The sequence below is a fragment of the Pteropus vampyrus genome, unplaced genomic scaffold (genome assembly GCF_000151845.1).
Source record: "Pteropus vampyrus isolate Shadow unplaced genomic scaffold, Pvam_2.0 Scaffold223, whole genome shotgun sequence".
NCBI classification, from domain to species: Eukaryota; Metazoa; Chordata; class Mammalia; order Chiroptera; family Pteropodidae; genus Pteropus; species Pteropus vampyrus.
Window position 1 is genome coordinate 2,364,201 of NW_011889004.1, and position 19,998 is coordinate 2,384,198.

The 19,998-nt window shown below is 38.0% G+C and overlaps 1 protein-coding gene across 1 annotated transcript in view; it reads left to right on the forward strand.

Annotated features, from left to right (window-relative positions):
- The window catches only part of TTC28 (tetratricopeptide repeat domain 28), a 641,766-nt gene that overhangs the window by 450,222 nt on the left and 171,546 nt on the right, over nucleotides 1–19,998 (forward strand). The window contains exon 6 of the mRNA XM_023538443.1: nucleotides 12,076–12,583. Within this exon, the coding sequence (XP_023394211.1) occupies nucleotides 12,076–12,583 (508 nt within the window). The remainder of the gene's footprint in view (nucleotides 1–12,075; nucleotides 12,584–19,998) is intronic.

Sequence of the window (19,998 nt, forward strand, 5' to 3'; positions counted from 1 at the left end):
AGCTGTTAGGGAGTAACTTTCTTTCCTCTGATGTTCATCATCAACCTCACCATTTGCAGACCTTTGTAAGGAAGGAGCACATACTCTTCCATTGGCTGCCACTTGGCTGTTACAGTGCATAGCACAGATGCCTGTTATATTGCATCAAGTTTACATGGAGCATCAAGTTTGTTAAAAAATGAAATCATTGTAAATTCTGGCAGTTTTTATGGTATAATTAAAATGTCTAACAGGATACCTCTGGGAAACTAAATGCAGTTTTACTATTTATAGAGCCAGCAGAAGTAGTGTTTCTTGCCAACTTTCATATCTTATGACCTATAAATTGCTCTTAATAGCTAATCTGTCATCCTAGCTTCTCATACAAGAAAGCTTGTTTCCTTATTAATCTGTTAATTTGCATCTGCAAAGGACATTTACAAATTATTGGTTTGAAAACATTGCTGTATTAATGCTGGGCATTATAAATAATTTATCACCTGTGATAGCAACTCTTAGATCTAGGTAATAGATCTCTCTGATATTATGTTATTCTTCCAACCCTAATATAATTTGGATAAAAAATAATTATGAAAACTCCTCTGGCCCTATAATATTAGGAAAGGCTGACAGGTTACCATGGAGAAACTATAACTATCACTAACCGTTCTCTAAGCTCATAGTAATAGATTCAAAGCAACTATTCTAACTATGGTATAGTACATGGTAGAAAGAATTCAGAGGTGTACAAATTACTTTCTTACCTTTTCAGTAACAATTGCAGAATGTTCTTCCAATCCTAAATTTAGGTATTGGAACAAACTGGTTAGATTGATTATAATAAACCTGATACCAGTTATTAAGTATGTGTAGCATGAAAATGATTTAAGACTGCTAAAGATTATATAATTAAAATTTACTATTTTTGTGTTGTTTAAATCTCCAAGCTGTGGCTGTGAGTTTACAATTCTTGAAGATCTCGTTTCAGGAAGTTTCTCCCTGGCAAGAACTTTAATATTTACTATTTTTTGTTTGCATTTTGTTGATTTATCTTTTCTCTATTTTAATTCAACAAGAATTTGTAGGAGCAGGAAGCAAAACATTAAAAGGAAGAAATCAGAGTAATGAGAGGATTAAGGTTGTACCATAGGCTGAAGACAGAGCAGAGTTTGCATGTGTTATGGGATCATATCGGGCTGTTAAAAGGAAGCTCTGCATCAGGTCATAAGCTTCCTGGTGACCCAAACAAAAAAATAAATTGGACCACTTACATGATTCACATTTTCCTTAAGACAAACCATAGTAGCTGTTTGGTAGGAGCATTGAAATCCTTTCGGATCTTTTCACTGGTCCTTATAAAGATGACATTGGGTAATACAGATAATGTCCTCAGCAATTTAGATTGTAATTTTTAAAAAATTTTTGTCCACTTGGTTTTGTGTGACTATTGAGTAAGCAACTATAGACCATCATTTCACCTTTTATACAGAATTACTTTATCAGCACAGTGCTAAGGGTAGATTTTTCAGGACCCACAGATCATGAACAATTTTCTGTTTCTGCAGGTTTATATTTGGGTGGCTATTGATTCCCCCTAAATAAACCTTTAATTTGGGTACATTACTACCAGTTAGACCCTTGTATCTGGGTTAATACATGTTTTTAAAGATTAGCTAAGTTTCTGATTTTAGTACCTAATTCTCAAATTTCATTTTTCTAAAAAATACCTAAAATTTCATTATCCAGAAATCTATGATAATTGGTAAATGCCTAAAATTTAATCATCCAGAAACATGTCAATTCAAATAATTGAACCACTAGATAGTTAACTATAACTTTGATGACTGGAGTATGAAAACTTTTAATTTATGCTCAGTACTATATTAGCCAGTTTATACTGAGATAACAATGAATCCCCAAACCTCAGTGGCTTAAAACAACAAATATTTATTTCTTGTGCCCACTGTATATTCATTACAGGTCGAGGGGGCTCTGTTCCATATTGGCATGATTCTCACTTGAAGTTTAATTCTGATGGAACAGTGTGTAGCAAAGAAAAGAGAGAATGTGGTGAAGCATGCACTGGTTCCTAAAGCCACCTGGTTGTGATCACATTTATTGGCCAAAGGTCACATCGCCACTCACATCTGACTTCATGCAGGCAGGGATGTGCAGTTTACCTGCTTGGGAGGAGAGAAGCCAGCAAACATATTTGTGAACAGCTCAAAAGATTACCCTAAAGATTATTAATGTTTAAAATATATCTTATCCTAATTAGTCATTATTTTAGTTAAGCATTTTTTTAGTTGTTACTGCTGACCTCCCTTCTTTTCATCTACTTTATGTAAATACACAGAAGTACAATCTGATTATGTCAGTCCCCTGCTTAAACCTGTGGCTGTTATTGCTCCCTGGGTGGATTGTAAATTCTACAATAGAGGCAAACTGTGTGTAGTCAAATGAGCATGAGAACAGAGTCTGATGTATATGGATCTGAATCCTGGCTTTGCCATTAATTTCGTACTTTTAGGGATGTCACGTTATCTCTTTGAGTCTAATTTTATCTCGCAAACGGGTATAATAATAATAACACATATTTAAGAGAACTGTTATAATGATGAAATAAAACAGCATACATGGAAAAAGCTTTAGATTTTATAAATTGATGGACAGAAATAACTCATCTAAGCCTACCTTTCTAGACTCCTTCCAGGTACTACCCCTACTCCTAGATCTAAATAGCTTTTGCTCTCTCTCTAATTATTACACACTCTGTCATACTTCATGACTTTGCTCATACTGTTTCCATTTCCTAGAATTACTCATTTCTCCAAAGAGGAAAACTCCAGTTTATTTATTTATTTTTAAATAATTAGTCTTTATTTTCTTAGAGAAGTTTTAGATTTACAGAAAATTGAGGAGACAGTACAGAGTTCTCACATACCTTCTCTCTTTTTCCAATCTGTTTCTTCTTTTATTAACATCTTGTAACAGTGTGGTGTATTTGTTACAATAGCCAATATATTGTATTATTATTAACTTAAGTTCATAGTTTGTATTATGGTTCACTATTGGTGTTGTACAGCTTATGGGTTTTACAAAACGTATAATGTCATGTATCCATCATTATAGTATCATGCAGAATAGATTCGCTGTCATAAAAATCCTGTGTTCCACTTACTTATCCTTCTCCTCTGCCCTGCAACTACTTAACTTTTTGCTTTCTCTATAGTTTTGCCTTTTCCAGAATGGCATATAGTTGGGGTCATACAGAATGTAGCCTTTTCAGATTGGCTTCTTTCATTAAGCAATATACATTTAAAATTCCCTTCATGTCTCTTCATGGCTTGATAGAGCATTTCGTTTTAGCATTTAATGATAGTCCATATAAGGATGTACCAGGGTTTCTTTAATCATTCACCTATTGAAAGACCTCTTGGTTACTTCTAGTTTTTAGCAATTATGAATAAAGGTGTTAAAAACATTCACAGTATGTTTTTGTGTAGACATAAGTTTTTATTTCATTAGGGTAAATACATGGGAGCATTATAGCTAGACAATATGGCAAGAGCGTGTTAGTATTATAGGAAACAGCTCAACCATCTTTCTAGTGGCTGTCCCTTTTTACATTTCTACCAGCAATGAATGAGAGTTCCTGTTGCTCCACATCCTCACCAGCATTTGGTATTGTCAATTTTTTAGATATTAGCCATTCTAATAGGTGTGTAGTGTATCTCATTGTTGTTTTAATTTGCGTTCCCTGGTGACATAATGTGGAACATCAGTGTATCTTGTTTAGTGAGGTGTCTGTTCAGATCTTTTGCCCATTTTAAAATTGGGTTGTTTTATTGTTGTATTTTTTGAATATTTTTTGTATATTGAATTTTTTGTACATTTTGGATACAAATCCTTCATTAGATATGTTTTGCAAATATTTAAATGTTTTCTCCCAGCCTGTAGCTTGTCTTTTTATTCTCTTAACAGTATCTTTTGCGGAGCAGAGTTTTTAATTTTAATAAAGTCCAACTTATCAGTTTTTCTTTCATGGGTTATGCCTTTGGTGTTATATCTAAAAACTCATTGCCAGGTTCCATAGATTTTCTCTTATGTTATCTTCTAAGACTATTTTAGTTTTACATTTTACTTTTAGGTCTATGATTTAGTTTGAGTCAATTTGTGTGAAAAGTGTAAAGTGTGCCTACATTCATTTTTTTTTTTTTTTGCATGTGGATGTCAGTTGTTTCAGCACCATTTGTTGAAAAGACTGTCCTTTCTCTATTAAATTACCTTACTCTTTCGTCAAAAATTAGTAAACTATGTGTGTGTTAGTCTAGAGAATTTTCTTGAGTATATGAATGAATGAATGAACAAATGAACCAACCAATCAACAGACTGAAAACACTCCAATGTCTCTGTAAGCTTTGACCACTTGAAGTGACGTGCTTTTACCAACATTATATACTGGATATACCAATGATTCTGTTACTATTTGGGGTTGATTTGAATTACGTGTGGCCATAGCAGCATGGAGATGCGGTAATGACACAGAAATGCAATTGGCATTTTTCCTCGGTTCTTGCCCACTGACGCAACAAAGATTCACAGGTCAGTGAGATTTAGAAAAAGAATTAGTAAAAGTATATTTTAGAAGGAGATGGGCCACACTAAGGAAGGCTGCAGCCCTGTGGAATTTGGGAGGTGAAAAGATAAAACAAATAGGTTCTGGGAAACAAATGGCTTAGATGATAGAGGCTTTGTTCATCCTTCTTGTGACCAAATCAAAATTGTGACAGAAACAAGGAGCAAACAGCAAGGAAAGTCACCTGGGATCTAGATGAGCAGAAGCACTACAACTAGAGAGAGAAATAATTAATCAACCTGCAATGGTAGAAGGTGGGAGGGGGCGAAGACAAGTGGCTGAATGGGACAGAGGCTGCTGTAGGCAGCAGCTGCAGACACCTCTAAAAGGTGCCGTGTCTGCGCATGGACTTTTGTGGTGATGGACTTGTGTGCTCTGAGCACCAGCGCCAGGTAGGCTGCTCAGGGGCACCAGGAACTTACAGGGGAAATGAGTTGTCAGAGTGAGGGCTGGAGGCAAGGCTCCCTCCCAGATAGAAGTGCTGGATGTATCCGTTGTTCTTCTGTTCAGCCCTCCCTCTTCCCAGTGTGCGGATAAGTGCTGCTATAGCTGAGATGTCATCAAACTGGATAACAGAGGTCGCTGTGTCCAGAGGATTGCCTGAAACTCTGCATCCCTCAACTTGCGGCCCCACCCATGCCACATCCAGTTGTGTCCTCGGTGAGTCCAGTGCTTCTTGCTGAGCAGAGCCAAGACTAATACTGATGACAGCTGACCTCGGTTTCTAGCGTGGCCTCTTGAGGCAACTATAAGCACAGCATCTGTGGATTGAATCATAACAAGTGACCTTGGAGGAACACAGGCTAGAGCTAAACTTGGTCTGCAGCTGAACCCCTTGCAGGACTGTGCCATTAGACACCTACTACACAAAGCCACAGTAATAAGACTGGGAGACTCAGAAACTTTGTTTAGTACATAGAAACAGACACAAAAAGCAGCCAAAATGGGACAACAAAGAAGCAGAAACCATATGAGAGAAGAGAACAGAGATCCAGGAATAATGGAGTCAAGCAATCTAACACATGCAGAGTTCAAAATACTGGTTATAAAGATGCTCAATGAACTTAGGAGAAGTGTGGATGAACTCAGTGAGAACTTTAACAAAGAGGTAAACGTAAAAATGGAAATGGAAATTATAAAAGGGAACCAGCCACAAATGAAGAACACATTATCTGAGATGAAGAGTATATTAGAGGGAATCAACAATAAAGAAGGTCAAACCACCAATACAGAGGATAGGGAAGCCAAGGACACTCAATCAGAACCGCAAGATAGAAGAAGCCAAGATTATAATAGTAATTTAAAGTGCCTGTGGGACACAATTAAATGTAAAAACATCTGTGTCATAGGGGTACCTGAAGGAAAACAAGATGCTTAAGAGCTATTTGAAGAAATAATGAGGGAAAACTTCCCTCACCTGGAGAAGGAAATAGACATACAACCCCAGGAAGCTCAGAGTCCCAAGAAAGAGGAACCAAAAGAGGCCCACACCAAGACACATCATAATTAAAATGCCAGTGGTTAAATACAAAGAGAGAGTCTTAAAAGTAGCAAGAGGAAAGCAGTTAGTTACCTACAAGGGCACACCCATAAGACTGGCAGCTGATTTCTCAAAAGAAACTATGCAGGAGAGAAGGGCGTGGCACAAAATATTCAATGTGATGAAAAACCCAGAATCTACAACCAAGAATACTTTATCCAGCAAAGCTATCATTTAGAGTCAAAGGACAGATAAAGAGCTCCCCAGACAAAAATAAGCTAAGGGCATTTATCAACACCAAGCCAGTATTACAGAAAATGTTGGACGGACTTCTTTAAGAAGAAAAAATGTGTATCAAAAACAGGAATAAAGAATGGTAATAACTACATTACTATCAACAAGTACCTCAAATGGAAAAGAACTAAGTGCTTCAACCAAATGATAGATTGGCTGAATGGATAAGAAAACAAGACCCCTATTTATACTGCCTATAATAGACTCACTTCAGATTAAGATACACACACAGACTAAAAGGAAGGGGAAGGAAAAAGATATTGCCTTGATGGACCTAGAGGGAATTGTGCTGAATGAAATAGGCCAGATAGAGAAAGATAAATATCTCATGATTTCATGTACATGTGGAATCTAAAGAACAAAGTAAACGACAACAACAAAAATAGAAATAAACTCATAGATACAGAGACTATTTTGAGAGCTACTAGATGGGAGGGAGTTTGGGGGGAATGATAAAAAAGGGCAAAGGGATTAAGAAGTACAAATGGATAGTTACAAAATAGACATGGAGATATAAAGTGTGACAAAAGAAAAATAGTTAATGCTGTAATAAATAGGTAAGGGGGAAGAAGCATCCTAGATTTAGTGGGGTGATCACTTTGTGAGTTATATAGATCTCTAATCACTGCTGTACAACTGAAATGAATATATTGTATGTGAACTATAATTGAAAAAAAACTCATTGAATTGTAAAAAAAAAAAAAAAAAGATAAAAGAAATACAAGACGGAGGATGCCCCTAGGGAGGGGTAGGTTTTAAGCCAAGAAAGCTGTTAATAGCCCAGAAATGGGAAGCTCTGTATTATATTTGGGCTATGATGGGTGGTTACAAAGATGTTCCTAGGTGATTGGCACGTGAAGTCATTTTGATTGACATTTGGCTGCTGTATAACTCTGCCTAGTACACATGTGCTTACCCAGAATTCAGCCTGTTATAATTAGATTCATGAACTTTTGGGCATAAACACGGTATTATAATGATGGTATAATGAGGCTGAGTTTGTGGGCAGATTAGGGTAGTACCTTCTGTGCATGCCTCTGCGGCCAGATTAAACCAGCTATAGCAGGGGTCCCAAATCCCTGGGCCATGGACCTGTAGTGGTCTGTGGCTTATTAGGAACTAGGCCTCACAGTAGGAGGTGAGCTGCAGGCAAGTGAGCAAAGCTTCATTTATATTTGCAGCCGCTCCTCAGTGCTAGGCATCACCGCCTCAGCTCCACCTGAGATCATCAGGCATTAGATTCTCACAGGAGCACCAGTCCCTGATGCCAAAAAGGTTGAGAACTGCTGAGCTATAGGTTATGCCCTCCCGTCCTTTGTCTCCCAGGATGCTGGAAGGATTCTTTAACTACCAATGGAGCATTCTTTGGACTGTCTCTGGGCTGGACCTCCATTCCTTTGTTCCCTTTTGCTCACGTCTGACTAGCTACCTAACAATTCTAAAATGCCACTGGATAAAGGGTGGGTTTTCTTATACCTACATTTGCAGAAGACGAATATGAGTAACATGCTTCAGCATATGAAGATGATGACACTTCCCACCACTAGTGGGACAAACTTGTGTTGTCTTTTTAGTTGTGGTAATATAACTTCACCTTGTATTTTCTGGTCACCTGCTACCACATCTTTGAAAATGAATAAAGCTAAGTGAGTGTTATCTTGGTTGAGATGGGAAGAGAAACTAAAATCTAAAATTTTTGAGCATTTTCTGTGTGCCAGTCACTAAACCAGGTTCTTTACAAGTACTATCTGATTTAGTACTCACCGAGGAACTGTGAGATATTAATGTTTTCATTTTACAGATGAGGAAACTGAAGCTTAGAGGCACTGTGCAATGTGCAGTATCACATTAATCATAGTTTGTCATTTGAACCCATGCATGCCTGATTCCAGAGTCTGTCTCTATTATTCTACATCCTTCTGCCTCTTGGGTTGTAGGTAGTTAACCCGGGACCTTGAGTTTGTGGGCACTGAACTGGCAGGGAATACAAGGTGCTTGTGGATTTGGACAATAAAGAAAAGCCGTGTTTCTGGTACTAGTAGAAGGTACATTCCCCTCCCCTCCTTTTTTAACTACATGCAATTAGTCAATCAGCAGTTATATCAGACATTCTTTATATATGCATTTAATCCTTCCACAAAATATAACCCTATGAAAACTACATACAATAAGAGGGAAAACATGCCAGATGTGAAGGAACACATGTTTAACGATAGTGTCATCAGTATGGTTATAGTTTGGGTAGTTTAAACTTTTCTATTTTATGTATCAAAATGAAAACGCTTAAAGGTGGTTTGAAAAAATATGAGTACATTTCCTTCTCTAGCTAGCTCCATGCCCCATGAAACTGACTTGTCAGATGTAGTTCTGAAAATATTCAGGTTACAGAGCAAGGGGTGATGACTCCTGTGTGCTAAGTCTGCAGCTGGGGATCATGCTTTGGCAAGAATATGAGTAATTTATATCTTGTAAAGAGAAAAGTATTGTCTTATTTCAACCAGATAGTTTGTTAGCATAACTGTTTGTATGCATTTTAGTATTCAAATACAGATGTTCCAAAATGTTTCTACTGTGGGAAGCAGCTGCTGCTATTCTAGCACAAAAATCTCAGAGAGATTAATATACAAAGGCAGCGTGAACCTTAGTGGCAAATGCAGCATCTGCTTGAGGTGGGGCCTGTGATTCCCCATAGATAGTGTGTCTTCAGATTCTCCTTAACAGCCTGAAACCATGTTTCAGATCTAAGCTTATTCTACAGGAACAGGAACAAAGACAAGTGATTAATTTGTAATTCACTTAGCTGATAAATATCATCACATGTTATTTGCCAAAGGGCCGTAAAACACTGGACTTCATTTCCTATTGCAACTGATAGGAATATAGATGTTTGGTCATGATGACTGATGTTTTCAGTTGCCATTACTAGCTTCTGCTTGGTAACAGCTCAGCCCAGCTTCCCTGCAGTCATAAAACATCAATTCACACCTTAGTGGTACATTCAAGAGAACTTTGCAGTTTACTCAGGACATTCACATGCACTGCTTTATCTGATCCACATCCTAGCCCTGGGAAAAGTGTACTCTATCATTATCAGCACAATTTACATATAAAATAAACAGGGGTGAAGAAGTAAAATGACTTAACAATGTCATGCAGCCAGGACCTCTGACTCTAAACCTATTCCATTCTTATACAACATCAATCTGCCTTTCTAATTTCAGAAGCTATGATGTGTTCTTCATAAATTATATAATTCTTTCTAGAGATGCTGGTTTCCAGAACACCCACCATTAAGTGTCCTAACCTAACAGCACCGCCTGGGGAGAGCTAATGCAGTAATCCTTCCCCTTTTCCCTCACATCCCAGAGGAAAAATGCCCAAATATTCCCTTTTCTTATGTTCAGAGAGCTCTCTGGCATTTAGAGAAATGAAGAGCCAAAAGCAGAAGATTCTGGGGCTGTCATTCAGAGTTGCCATAAAACAGAAGTTCCTAAGAACAGTGGTATCTGGAGTGTTGTGCCTGCCCCAAGCCTTATAAATCCATACCCTGCAGTGTTCAAGGGTTCATTGCCTCCAACCAGTTCTACTATTTGGAATTTTTGAGCGATTTATGCATGGTTTACACATTTGACAGAGGCTCGTGGCTGAGTTTGTAAATACTCAACCTGGCTTATGGCTGGGACCTAGAAATGTATGTCAGAGAAGTTAAGTTTTAAAAGGTGCCCAGAGCCAGTAAAAGGGTAGGTTTGAACAAGTGCGTCTGATTCTAAGTTATGCTAGCTCCGCAGTCACGGAGTCATGTGTTTTTCTTTGAGGGCAACAAAGAGTTGCAGGTGGGAGGGTTTGTGGACTGTATCCTGCCCCCTATCTGGGCTTGGGTAGAGAAGAACCACGGAAAGCTAGGTAGGGAGGGCCAACTAGAGAAGTAGAGGAAAGAGGCTGAGTCTCTCCTGGGCTTGCAGCACAGGAGGAAGAGGATATTGTCAGGCAGGGGAGAGGAGTTGTGAGCAGTAAAAGGCTCATGCACGATGCACTAACATGAAGTCCTAACCTCTGGTCCTGAGGAGGTTCCCAAAGTAGGAACCTGAGGAACACATCCAAGTGGCATGCTCTTTGGTGACATTATAGCTGCTTCTGCCAGAATCATACTGCCACAGCACTATGACTTTCGTGGAATTGTTTCTGCTCTCTGCCACCCAGGAAAAAAAAAACAGTAAATTTATAAGTATTTATTTCCTCTTTATTTTCCTATATTTCTTGTTGGGCCATCTGTGAAATGATAAAAGCGACTTAAAACGATTTGAAACCCTTTGCAAACACACAATTTGCAAGCATCACGAAGATGGTCTAGCTGTCTGAGTTATTTTGATAAAAACTATTTTGCAGGCAAAGAAATAGGGTAGCAAATTACTCATATCTATAAAATAGTTCCAAAGTGCACAGACATAGACCACAAATCATAAAGAAATACCCTTACTCCAGGTGGGACAGCATCCCTCATTGTTATTTCCTATACTGGAGGCCCTTGTAAAGATTACTTGCCTACTTGTGACAAAGCACATATTCTGCCAGGATCACATGTGCATGTTAGGAAGAGGGGGCAACATGAAGAAAGGGGGCTACATGGCTCTAACTGTAAGCACATTATGAAGGAAGGAAAGGGTAGGCAAGCCTTCAACTTGTAGAATAAAAAGGACAGAAAAAGCCCAGTGTAACTTCCCTTTTATGTCTCTGCAATGGAGTTAGAAACTAAAGATGAGAATTTAAGACTATACACACTTGGTAAGATTCTAGAACCTGTGTTACATCTTTGTTATTTTTGTTGTTCCCCATTTGGTTCACTATACCAACATAGAGTCATTTTCATAAAAACTTTTAACATAAAAAATGAAAAATGCTTGAGTAGCAAGCATTTTAAGGGGACTAGGAAGAGCATCTTTCTGCACAGAGGCTGGGGTCAAAAGTGCCTATAGGCAAGAAAAGCAAAGCTGGAAGAGCCTGGAAAAGGGTAGTGGGGCCCAATGGGGACCACCCCGTTCAGAGGTATAGGTTGTAACTCACCCATTGTTTTTTTCTGGGCTTATCCAAACCTAAGCCCTCCACAGTAACCAACACCGATGAAGTCACATTGAAGGAACAGAGGTAAGAACAGGATCCCCCTATGGGTCTTGAGTAACAAAATTATCAGTCATCATGCTAAACATCTCACCAATTAATCTATCTCTTTGCTTTGGGAGAAGACAAGGCTAGAGAAATGCCCGGGAGTGCAAAGAGCCGAGCATGGATTTCTTGATGAATTTCCTATGTTATATTGTATGTAGTAATTAGTTTTGGTTTTCTTTAACATTTTCATATGCTACAGAAGTTAATAGCTATTAACAGAGCTATAATATCATAACATGAGAAATGTCATTGTCTTTAAGATGAAGGTTATGTGGAATACAACCTATTTCTGTGAGATTAGGTATTGAAAGTTACTAATTAAATTACCTTGTCTTTTTTTTTTTTTTTTTAAGGAACTTGCTGTTTGGATGTACTCTTTTTCATTTCTGCATAGGTCTGTGAACCACTGATAGAAATTAGGAATTGGATTGGAGGGTTATAGGCAATCTTTGTAACATTTTAGCTGCTGAAACAAAACGAAGTCATTTTCTGATTTGCCTTCATTTTTCTTTTTCTCCAGGCAGCTTCATCAGCCCTGAGCAGTCTGGGCCATGTATACACAGCCATTGGAGACTACCCCAATGCACTGGCCAGTCACAAGCAGTGTGTTCTTCTTGCCAAGCAATCCAAAGATGAGCTTTCTGAAGCCCGAGAACTCGGCAATATGGGAGCTGTGTATATTGCCATGGGTGACTTTGAGAATGCTGTGCAGTGTCATGAACAGCATCTGAAGATAGCCAAGGACCTGGGCAATAAGCGAGAAGAAGCCCGGGCCTACAGCAACCTGGGCAGTGCCTATCACTACAGGAGGAACTTTGATAAGGCCATGTCTTATCACAACTACGTGCTGGAACTGGCACAGGAGTTGATGGAGAAGGCCATTGAGATGCGGGCCTATGCTGGCCTGGGCCATGCTGCCCGGTGCATGCAGGATTTGGAGAGGGCCAAACAGTACCACGAGCAGCAGCTGGGCATTGCTGAGGATCTCAAGGACCGGGCTGCAGAGGGGCGAGCGTCCTCCAATCTGGGTAAGGACAGGATTGCTTGCAAGGTTCAGGGTCAATGCCATCGGCTAGGAATAGCCAGAGTAGCCCATTGTCTTTTACAGAAATGTGTGTATTTATATTCAAAAGAATCTCCTCATTGTGTGTGTTGTGTATTTCCTTGGAGCCTGCCTGCTGTAAATCACATGATCTTTCCTGTCATCACAGTGCTCTAAGGATTAGAACTCTGAAATGCTGGAAAAACAAAACACCCCAACCTTTTAATCTGTCTCGAGAGAAGAGCGACCAGATTTATCTAATTAGAGAGAAGGGGAATAAAATGAGGATATAAAGCTGTTTGGTTTAACTGAAAGAGAAGCCGCTAGTAAGTCATCAATCAAGGAATTTTGAGAGGATTTTTGTTTAAAGGGATTTCTTTATTTGGTGACTTTAACTCCACAGGAAAGGCATTTTTTCCTCAAAAGTATATATATTCACAAATGATATTGATAAATTTAGTATAAATGCAAAAAATCAGTTTTTGAAAGATCTATTTAAATAAGATTTTCAGTCACTGTTTTGATAGTACTTGGTTACAATTAAGACATTTATACATTTGGGGGAATTTATATGTAATAGTAAGAAACAATGAGTACTGGTAACTGGCTACTTTTTAGAGGATATTATCTTGTCTCTACTCAAACAGATGTGGATTCATAATGTATGTAAGGAACAGATATGTTTGGAAGTATAAGCTGAACTTATTCCTGTCCCTGGAGCCCCATGGTTTGTTCTGTGTCCACAGGGACTCAGAGTGGGGAGAGGACAGGGAAAAGGTAACCTTGTTGATATTAGTTTATGCTTATCAGATATTAGCAGTGGCAGAATGTAAAAATCAGCCCATTTTCTTATGTGACCTACAAAACCAAGGTACCTCATCTCCGTATAATTTTAGCACTACTCTCTTCCCCGATCTCTGCTTATTGTAACCGTATATTTCGTGAATATGTTTGATAGGATAAGTCTGGCAGATTCATGGAGATGACTCTGAAGATGGTATTGAGATAAAAGAAGTCTAGAGAGTCTGTAAGAACCATAGAGATGAGCTCCTGGCATTATATATTCACTCAAGAGATTATATATTTATCGATTCATTACTAGAATAGTTACTTTAAGGGATAGAGAAGTTAAAAAAGAAAAGGGTTGCCCTCAAAGAGCTTATAATTTAGTTGGGAGAGGAAGAGTAATACATAAGATAACAATGGCCTCCCTGAAAGACAGTGTTAAGGATGGATGTTGTAGTGCTGAGAAATTCCTGGAAAGGAGACCCCGAGGGCTCAGAATAGCCTAGAAAGCTTCTTGGGGGAGATTGGACTCAGGTGGACCTTGAAGAACAAGTGAGATTTGGCCAGTATGGAATGGCATTGATGGTGAAGAATATGTGAAAGAAGGTATGAGACACAATAACTAGGTTGGCATATCTGAAAGATGGTAACATGATTAGCTTTCAGGAATGTGCTAGAGAGCGGTAGAAGATTCGTATGAAAACTAGGCAAGGGCTATACTCCTGAAGGTTTTGAAATGTAGGAGTAAGATGTTCGACTAGATATTTAAGGAGGACAACTCAAGCAGTAGAACGTAAGATAGACCAGAAGGCTTGGAACCTGGAGTTCAGACGGTTGTACATATTGGACTGTTCAGATTTTTTTATCATCTTGTATCAGTTTTGGTAAGTTGTATTTTCCAAAGACTTTGTTCATTTCGTCTAAGTTGTTGAATTTATTGGCATAAAGTTGTAAATAATTTTTTCTTATTTTCCTTTTAATGCTTATAGGATACATAGTGATATACCCTCTTTCATTTCTGTTATCAGTAGTTTGTGTTTTATACCTGTACCACCCCCCTTTTCCTGTTGCAGGCTATATTTTTGCTGGATATAGAATTCTAGGTTTATAGATGTTTTTTTTCTTTCTTTCAGCAATTTAAGGTAGCGTTTCTTTTTTTTCAGCCCTCATTGTTTCTGATAGAAGTCAATAGGATTAATACTCTGTATCACATGTGCTCATTTTTTTCTGGACTGCTTTCAAGATTTCCTCTAACATTGGTTTTCAGCCGTTTACCTATGATATGCCTAAATATGGCTGTGTGTGTGTGTGTGTGTGTGTGTGTGTGTGTGTGTGTGTGTGTGTGTGTGTGTGTGTGTTCTTCCTCTGGTTCTTTGAGCTTTTGAATCTACAAATATATATCTTCCCTCAAATTTTTACCTTTTATTTTTTCAAATATTTCTTCTTGCTCATTCCTTTTCTCCTCTATTTATGAGACTCTGCATTATTTTAGACCTTTTGATATTATCCTATATACTACTGAGGCTCTGTTTATTTTTTTTTTTAATTTTTAATTTTAATTTTTCAAATAATTTTTTGTTTTTCAATTATAGCTGGGATGCAATATTGTATTCATTTCAGGTGTACAATATAGTGATTAGAAATTAACATAACTTAAGAAGTGATTACTCTGATTAATCTAGTACCTATCTGACACCATACACAGTTATTACAATATTACTGACTATATTACCTATACTATAATTTACATCCCCTATTATATAACTACCAATTTGTACTTCTTAATCCCTTCTCCTTTTCACACCCACACCCACCCTCTCATTTGGCAACCATAAAATGTTCTTTGTATCTATGAGATTGTATCTGTTTTGTTTGTTTATTTTGTTCTTTAGATTCTATATGTAGGTAAAATCATATGGCATGTATCTTTCTCTGTGACTTACTCCACTAAGCTCAATTCCCTCATGGTCCACCCATGTTGTTGCAGATGGCAAGATTTCTTTTTTCTTTTTCTTTCTTTCTCTTTCTTTCTTTTCTTTTTCTTTTCTTTTCTTTTCTTTTCTTTCTTTCTTTCTTTCTTTCTTTCTTTCTTTCTTTCTTTCTTTCTTTCTTTTCTTTTCTTTTCTTTTCTTTTCTTTCTTTTCTTTCTTTCTGAGTAATATTTTATCGTATATATGTGCCACCTCTTTTTTATCCATTTATCTATAGATGGACACCCAGGATGCCTTCATATCTTGGCTACCGTAAACAATGCTAAAATGAACATATGAATTCACATGTCCCTTTGAAGTAGTGTTTTGGATTTGTTCAGATAAATACCCAGAAGTGAGATTATTGGGTCCTTTTATGTCTCTTGTTATAGCTTTCATTTTACAGTCTATTTTGTCTGGCATAAATATTGGTACCCCAGCTTTTTTTGTTTGTTTCTATTTTCATGAAATAGCTTTTTCTATTTCTTTACTTTCAGTCTGTGTCTTTCGAGCTGAAGTGAGTCTCTTGTAGGCAGTATACGTGTGTTTTGTTTTCTTATTCATTCAGCCACTCTATAGGTCTTTTGATTGAAGCATTTAATCCATTTATTTTTAAAGTAATTGTTGATAGGTATGTAGTTGTTGCCATTTTATTACTTATATTTTTGATTGTTTATTCTTTTCCTCCTCCTCTTTTTCCTCCCCTTCTTCCTTCTCCTTCTGCCTACTCCTCCCTCTCCCCTTCACCCCTCCTCAAAGCCCCTTTAACATTTCTTAAAATACTGGTTTGGTGTTGATGAACTCCTTTAGCTTTTTCTTGTCTGAAGCTCTTTATCTGTGTTTTGATTCTAAATCATAGCTTTTCCAGGTAGAGTAATCTTGATTGTAGGTCCTTGCTTTCTAGCACTTTGAATAATTTATGCTAATCCCTCTGGCTTGCAAAGTTTCTGTTGAGAAATCAGCTGATAGTCTTATGGGATCTCTTTTAGGTAAGCGCTTTTTCAGATAGCTTACATTATTTTTAATGACTCCTTTCCATTTTATTGCCATTTGTTAAGTGTGGGAGTTATGTTTTGTTCCTTGATTATTTTTGTTCTTTGCTCGTATATCTCCCTTTATCATTTTTACCACCATCCCTTCAACTACTGCTTCAATGTGCATTGTTTCTAAATCTATATTCACAAGCTCTGGCCTCCTGCCTGAGTATCATTTTTGCATTTCCAACTTCCTATTGGATACCCCAGTGCTGATCTGTCAAAATTGGTGAGTCTAAACATGAAATATCTTTTTCCTAAATTAACTGCTTCTCCTAGATATCCTAATTCCTTTGATGATAGCCCCACCCCTCTATCCATCTGTATTAATTTTCTGTTGCTGCTGTGACGATTGCTACAAACTTAGTGGCTTAAAACAATACACATTTATTCTCTTACAGTTTTGGAGGTCAGGAGTCTGAAATTAATTTAACTGGGCTAAAGTCAGGATGTCAACAAGGCTGTTTCTTCTGCAGGTTCTAGGAGAGAATCAGCTTCTAATGGCCGCCTGTATTCTTTGGCTTGTGACCTCTACATCCATCTTTAAAGTAAATCACTCCAGTCTCTGCTTCTGTCATCACTTTGATTTCTCTTCTTCTCTGACTCCTCTTGCATCCCTCTTATAAAAACTGTTGTCATTATGTTAGGCTCACTTGAATAATCCAGGATGAACTCCTCATCTCAAAATCTTTAACTTAATCACACATGTAAAGTGTCTTTTGCCATGTAAAGTAACATTCACAGGTTCCAAGAATTAGGATGCTGACATGTTTGGGGTTGGGGACATTGTTCAATTTATCATAACGTCCTGACTTAAAAATCTAAAGTCATCATTGATTTCTTCTCTTTTTTTCCCACTCAACTCCCAGTCTAACAGTTGTCAAATAAGTGTTCTCATAAAGGTTCTTTTCTTTCATTGTCTCTTCTTAATTCCCAGTCTTTTGCATTAACCTGCTGGTTGAACTTTCCTCACAACCATCCTACCCTCTCATGTCTCCTCCGTTCCACACATCAGTAATTTGACTGACCTTTTTAAAGCTGTACTCCAGGCAGTAGTTGCTGCACATGGCATACCACACATGGTCGGAGTCCTCACCTTCAAACCTGTCATCATTTAATTCTATTGCTCCTTTGTACATACTCTTTATGAAAACTGGACTTTTCCATATTCCTTAATCTCACAACATTGGCTATGCTTTCTTGCTTTGATATATTTCCTCAAGCTATTTCTTCCACTTAGAACTTCTGTGTCCCTATTTTGCTTGTCTAAAGTTTCCCTATCTGTACATTACTGTACTTAAACCCTCTTTCGATAACAAAATAAGTTCTTTACCTTGTCTGAACTCTAGTAACACTTTAAAAAATCCTCTTATTTATTTATATTTAATCATAAATTATGGTTGTTTGTATGCTTGTATAATTACCACTACTAGATTAAAATCATTAGAATTATGATCAATATTCTACTCTATAATCTCTGTATCACTGAGTATAACCCCTTACACATAGTGGGTACTCAATAAATGTTTGTATGGTTAGATTGAATGAGTCAAAACTTACAGCAAGATATTGTGCCCAGATGATTGGAACAATAGTAGTACCTTTGGAAAGAAAAAGGAAAACTGGGAGGAAGAACTAATTTGGGGAAGCGTGTGATAAGTTTGATTTTGTACACGCGCAATACGTATTTCTCTCACTTAATGTAATATGAACAAATAGAACTGGAAGCAAGTATTAAGATGGCATCGTCCTAATGACATCTGTGATATAGGGAAGGAAAAGTAGCCAGCGAGACTGAGTTAGGATCACAGATAGTGAAGGGGATCCAAGTGGAACTCAGAAGAGAGTTTCAGGGTATGGAGTGCATATTACTTATATCAAAGAAGCCAAGGAGAATGAGATTTGGGTCACTAAGAAGGTTTTGTGACAATAGGAGCTTCTTGTGCACATCTGAGGGGAAAGTGGATAGAATTTGTGGAAATGTAGAAAAAGAGAAGGTGGAGATGATAAGAAATCTTTGTCCTTTAGTGGTCAGCATGTCCTAATATTTATTTATCTACCTTTTATTTGCTTTTAAATAAAACAAGTAGAGATGATCCAGACTCTTCAGAATAGGCTAGCTATCTTCTAAGCATGTCTTGTGAAAATGTTAATGTAAATTTTGGCGTGGAAAATGTCCATCTTTTTCTTTTATGCTCAAATCAACTATAGTTAGTTGCATGACATTATTTCTATATCCTCTGGTTTTTTGGTGGCCTTCTTTAAGGCTCTAATTAAGGCAATTAGAAGTCAAACCTTAGTTATACTGGAGTAAAGCCTCAAAGTCCTCTCACCGTGTTCATCACAAATCTTTTCATGCACCGGGGAGCCAGGTAGAAATGCCTCCCATCTTACTTTGACATAAACTGCAATTAGGAAAGTGAGAGGGGAGACAATTAGAAGGATGGCTAATGTCATTTCTCTCCTCCCCTCCCCTTTCCTTTCTTTCCTCTTTTTTCTCTCTCTCATTCTTTTTTTCTCTCTCTGTCCCTTTCTTCTCTCTCTCTCCCTCCCTTCGTTCCTTCCTCCCTCCCTCCCTCCCTCCCTCCTTTCTTCCATCCCTCTCTGTCTCTCTCTGTCTCTCTCTGTCTCTCTCTGTCTCTCTCTGTCTCTCTGTCTCTGTCTCTCTCTGTCTCTCTCTCTCTCTCTCTCTCTTTCTTTCTTTCTTTCTTTCTTGTCCCTCCCTTTCTTTTTCCTCCCTCTTCCAGGGTGATTTATTTCTCTCTCTAGTTGTAGTGCTTCTGTTCATCTAGAACCACAGGCGACTCTGCTTGCTGTTTGCTCCATGTTTCCTTCTCAACTTCGGTGTGGTCGCAAGAAGGATGAGCAAAGCTTTTCAGTTTTTACATGTTGGGTCCTCTTTAGGTGGAGAGTAGCTTAGCTTAACAGAAAGAAATGTCTATAATAATTGTAGGTAGTAATTAATTTATACTCATTGGGTGTGGTTTTTTGGAAATCTTTAGTCTGATTAATGGGGCCATATTCAAAATAACCGCTCAAGATGTCAAAGAGTCTATAAGACCTCACATAGAAATTCTTGATATAGCAATGTAATTCCATTATATTTGTGTTTTAGAGTGCTTGTTTGTTTTTCTAAGAGCCCTGTGAAGTAAACTATTATTCCTTTTCACAGATGAAGATCCAGAGAGTGATAAACATTTGTGACTCGTCCAAGGTTATAGAGTAATAGGCAGAGTCAGGGCTAGACTTCAGGTCTGTGATTCCATGTCCACAGACCTTCCACGATGGAACATTCTCACTAGAATGGTGGTTTCCACTGGGAGCCATGCTAGGATTACCTGGCCTAGGGATAAAAGCCAAAGATGCTTCTTCTTCTGCACGTACCCACCCCGCCCCCTTCTTCTCCCACCCCCTAACCAGGCACAGGAAGATGTAAAAAAGGAAGCACCACTACAAGGGGTTATAGGCCACCTTGAAGCAGTGGCCCCTGCTTGTGCCTAGGTATAAGATAGTAAGCGTTCCTAGAGAAGTATAGGCACCATCAGGATGGAATGGTCCTTCTTTTCTAGAGAATCTGTTGTCTATTGATTACTTGAAGTGAGCTAGATACA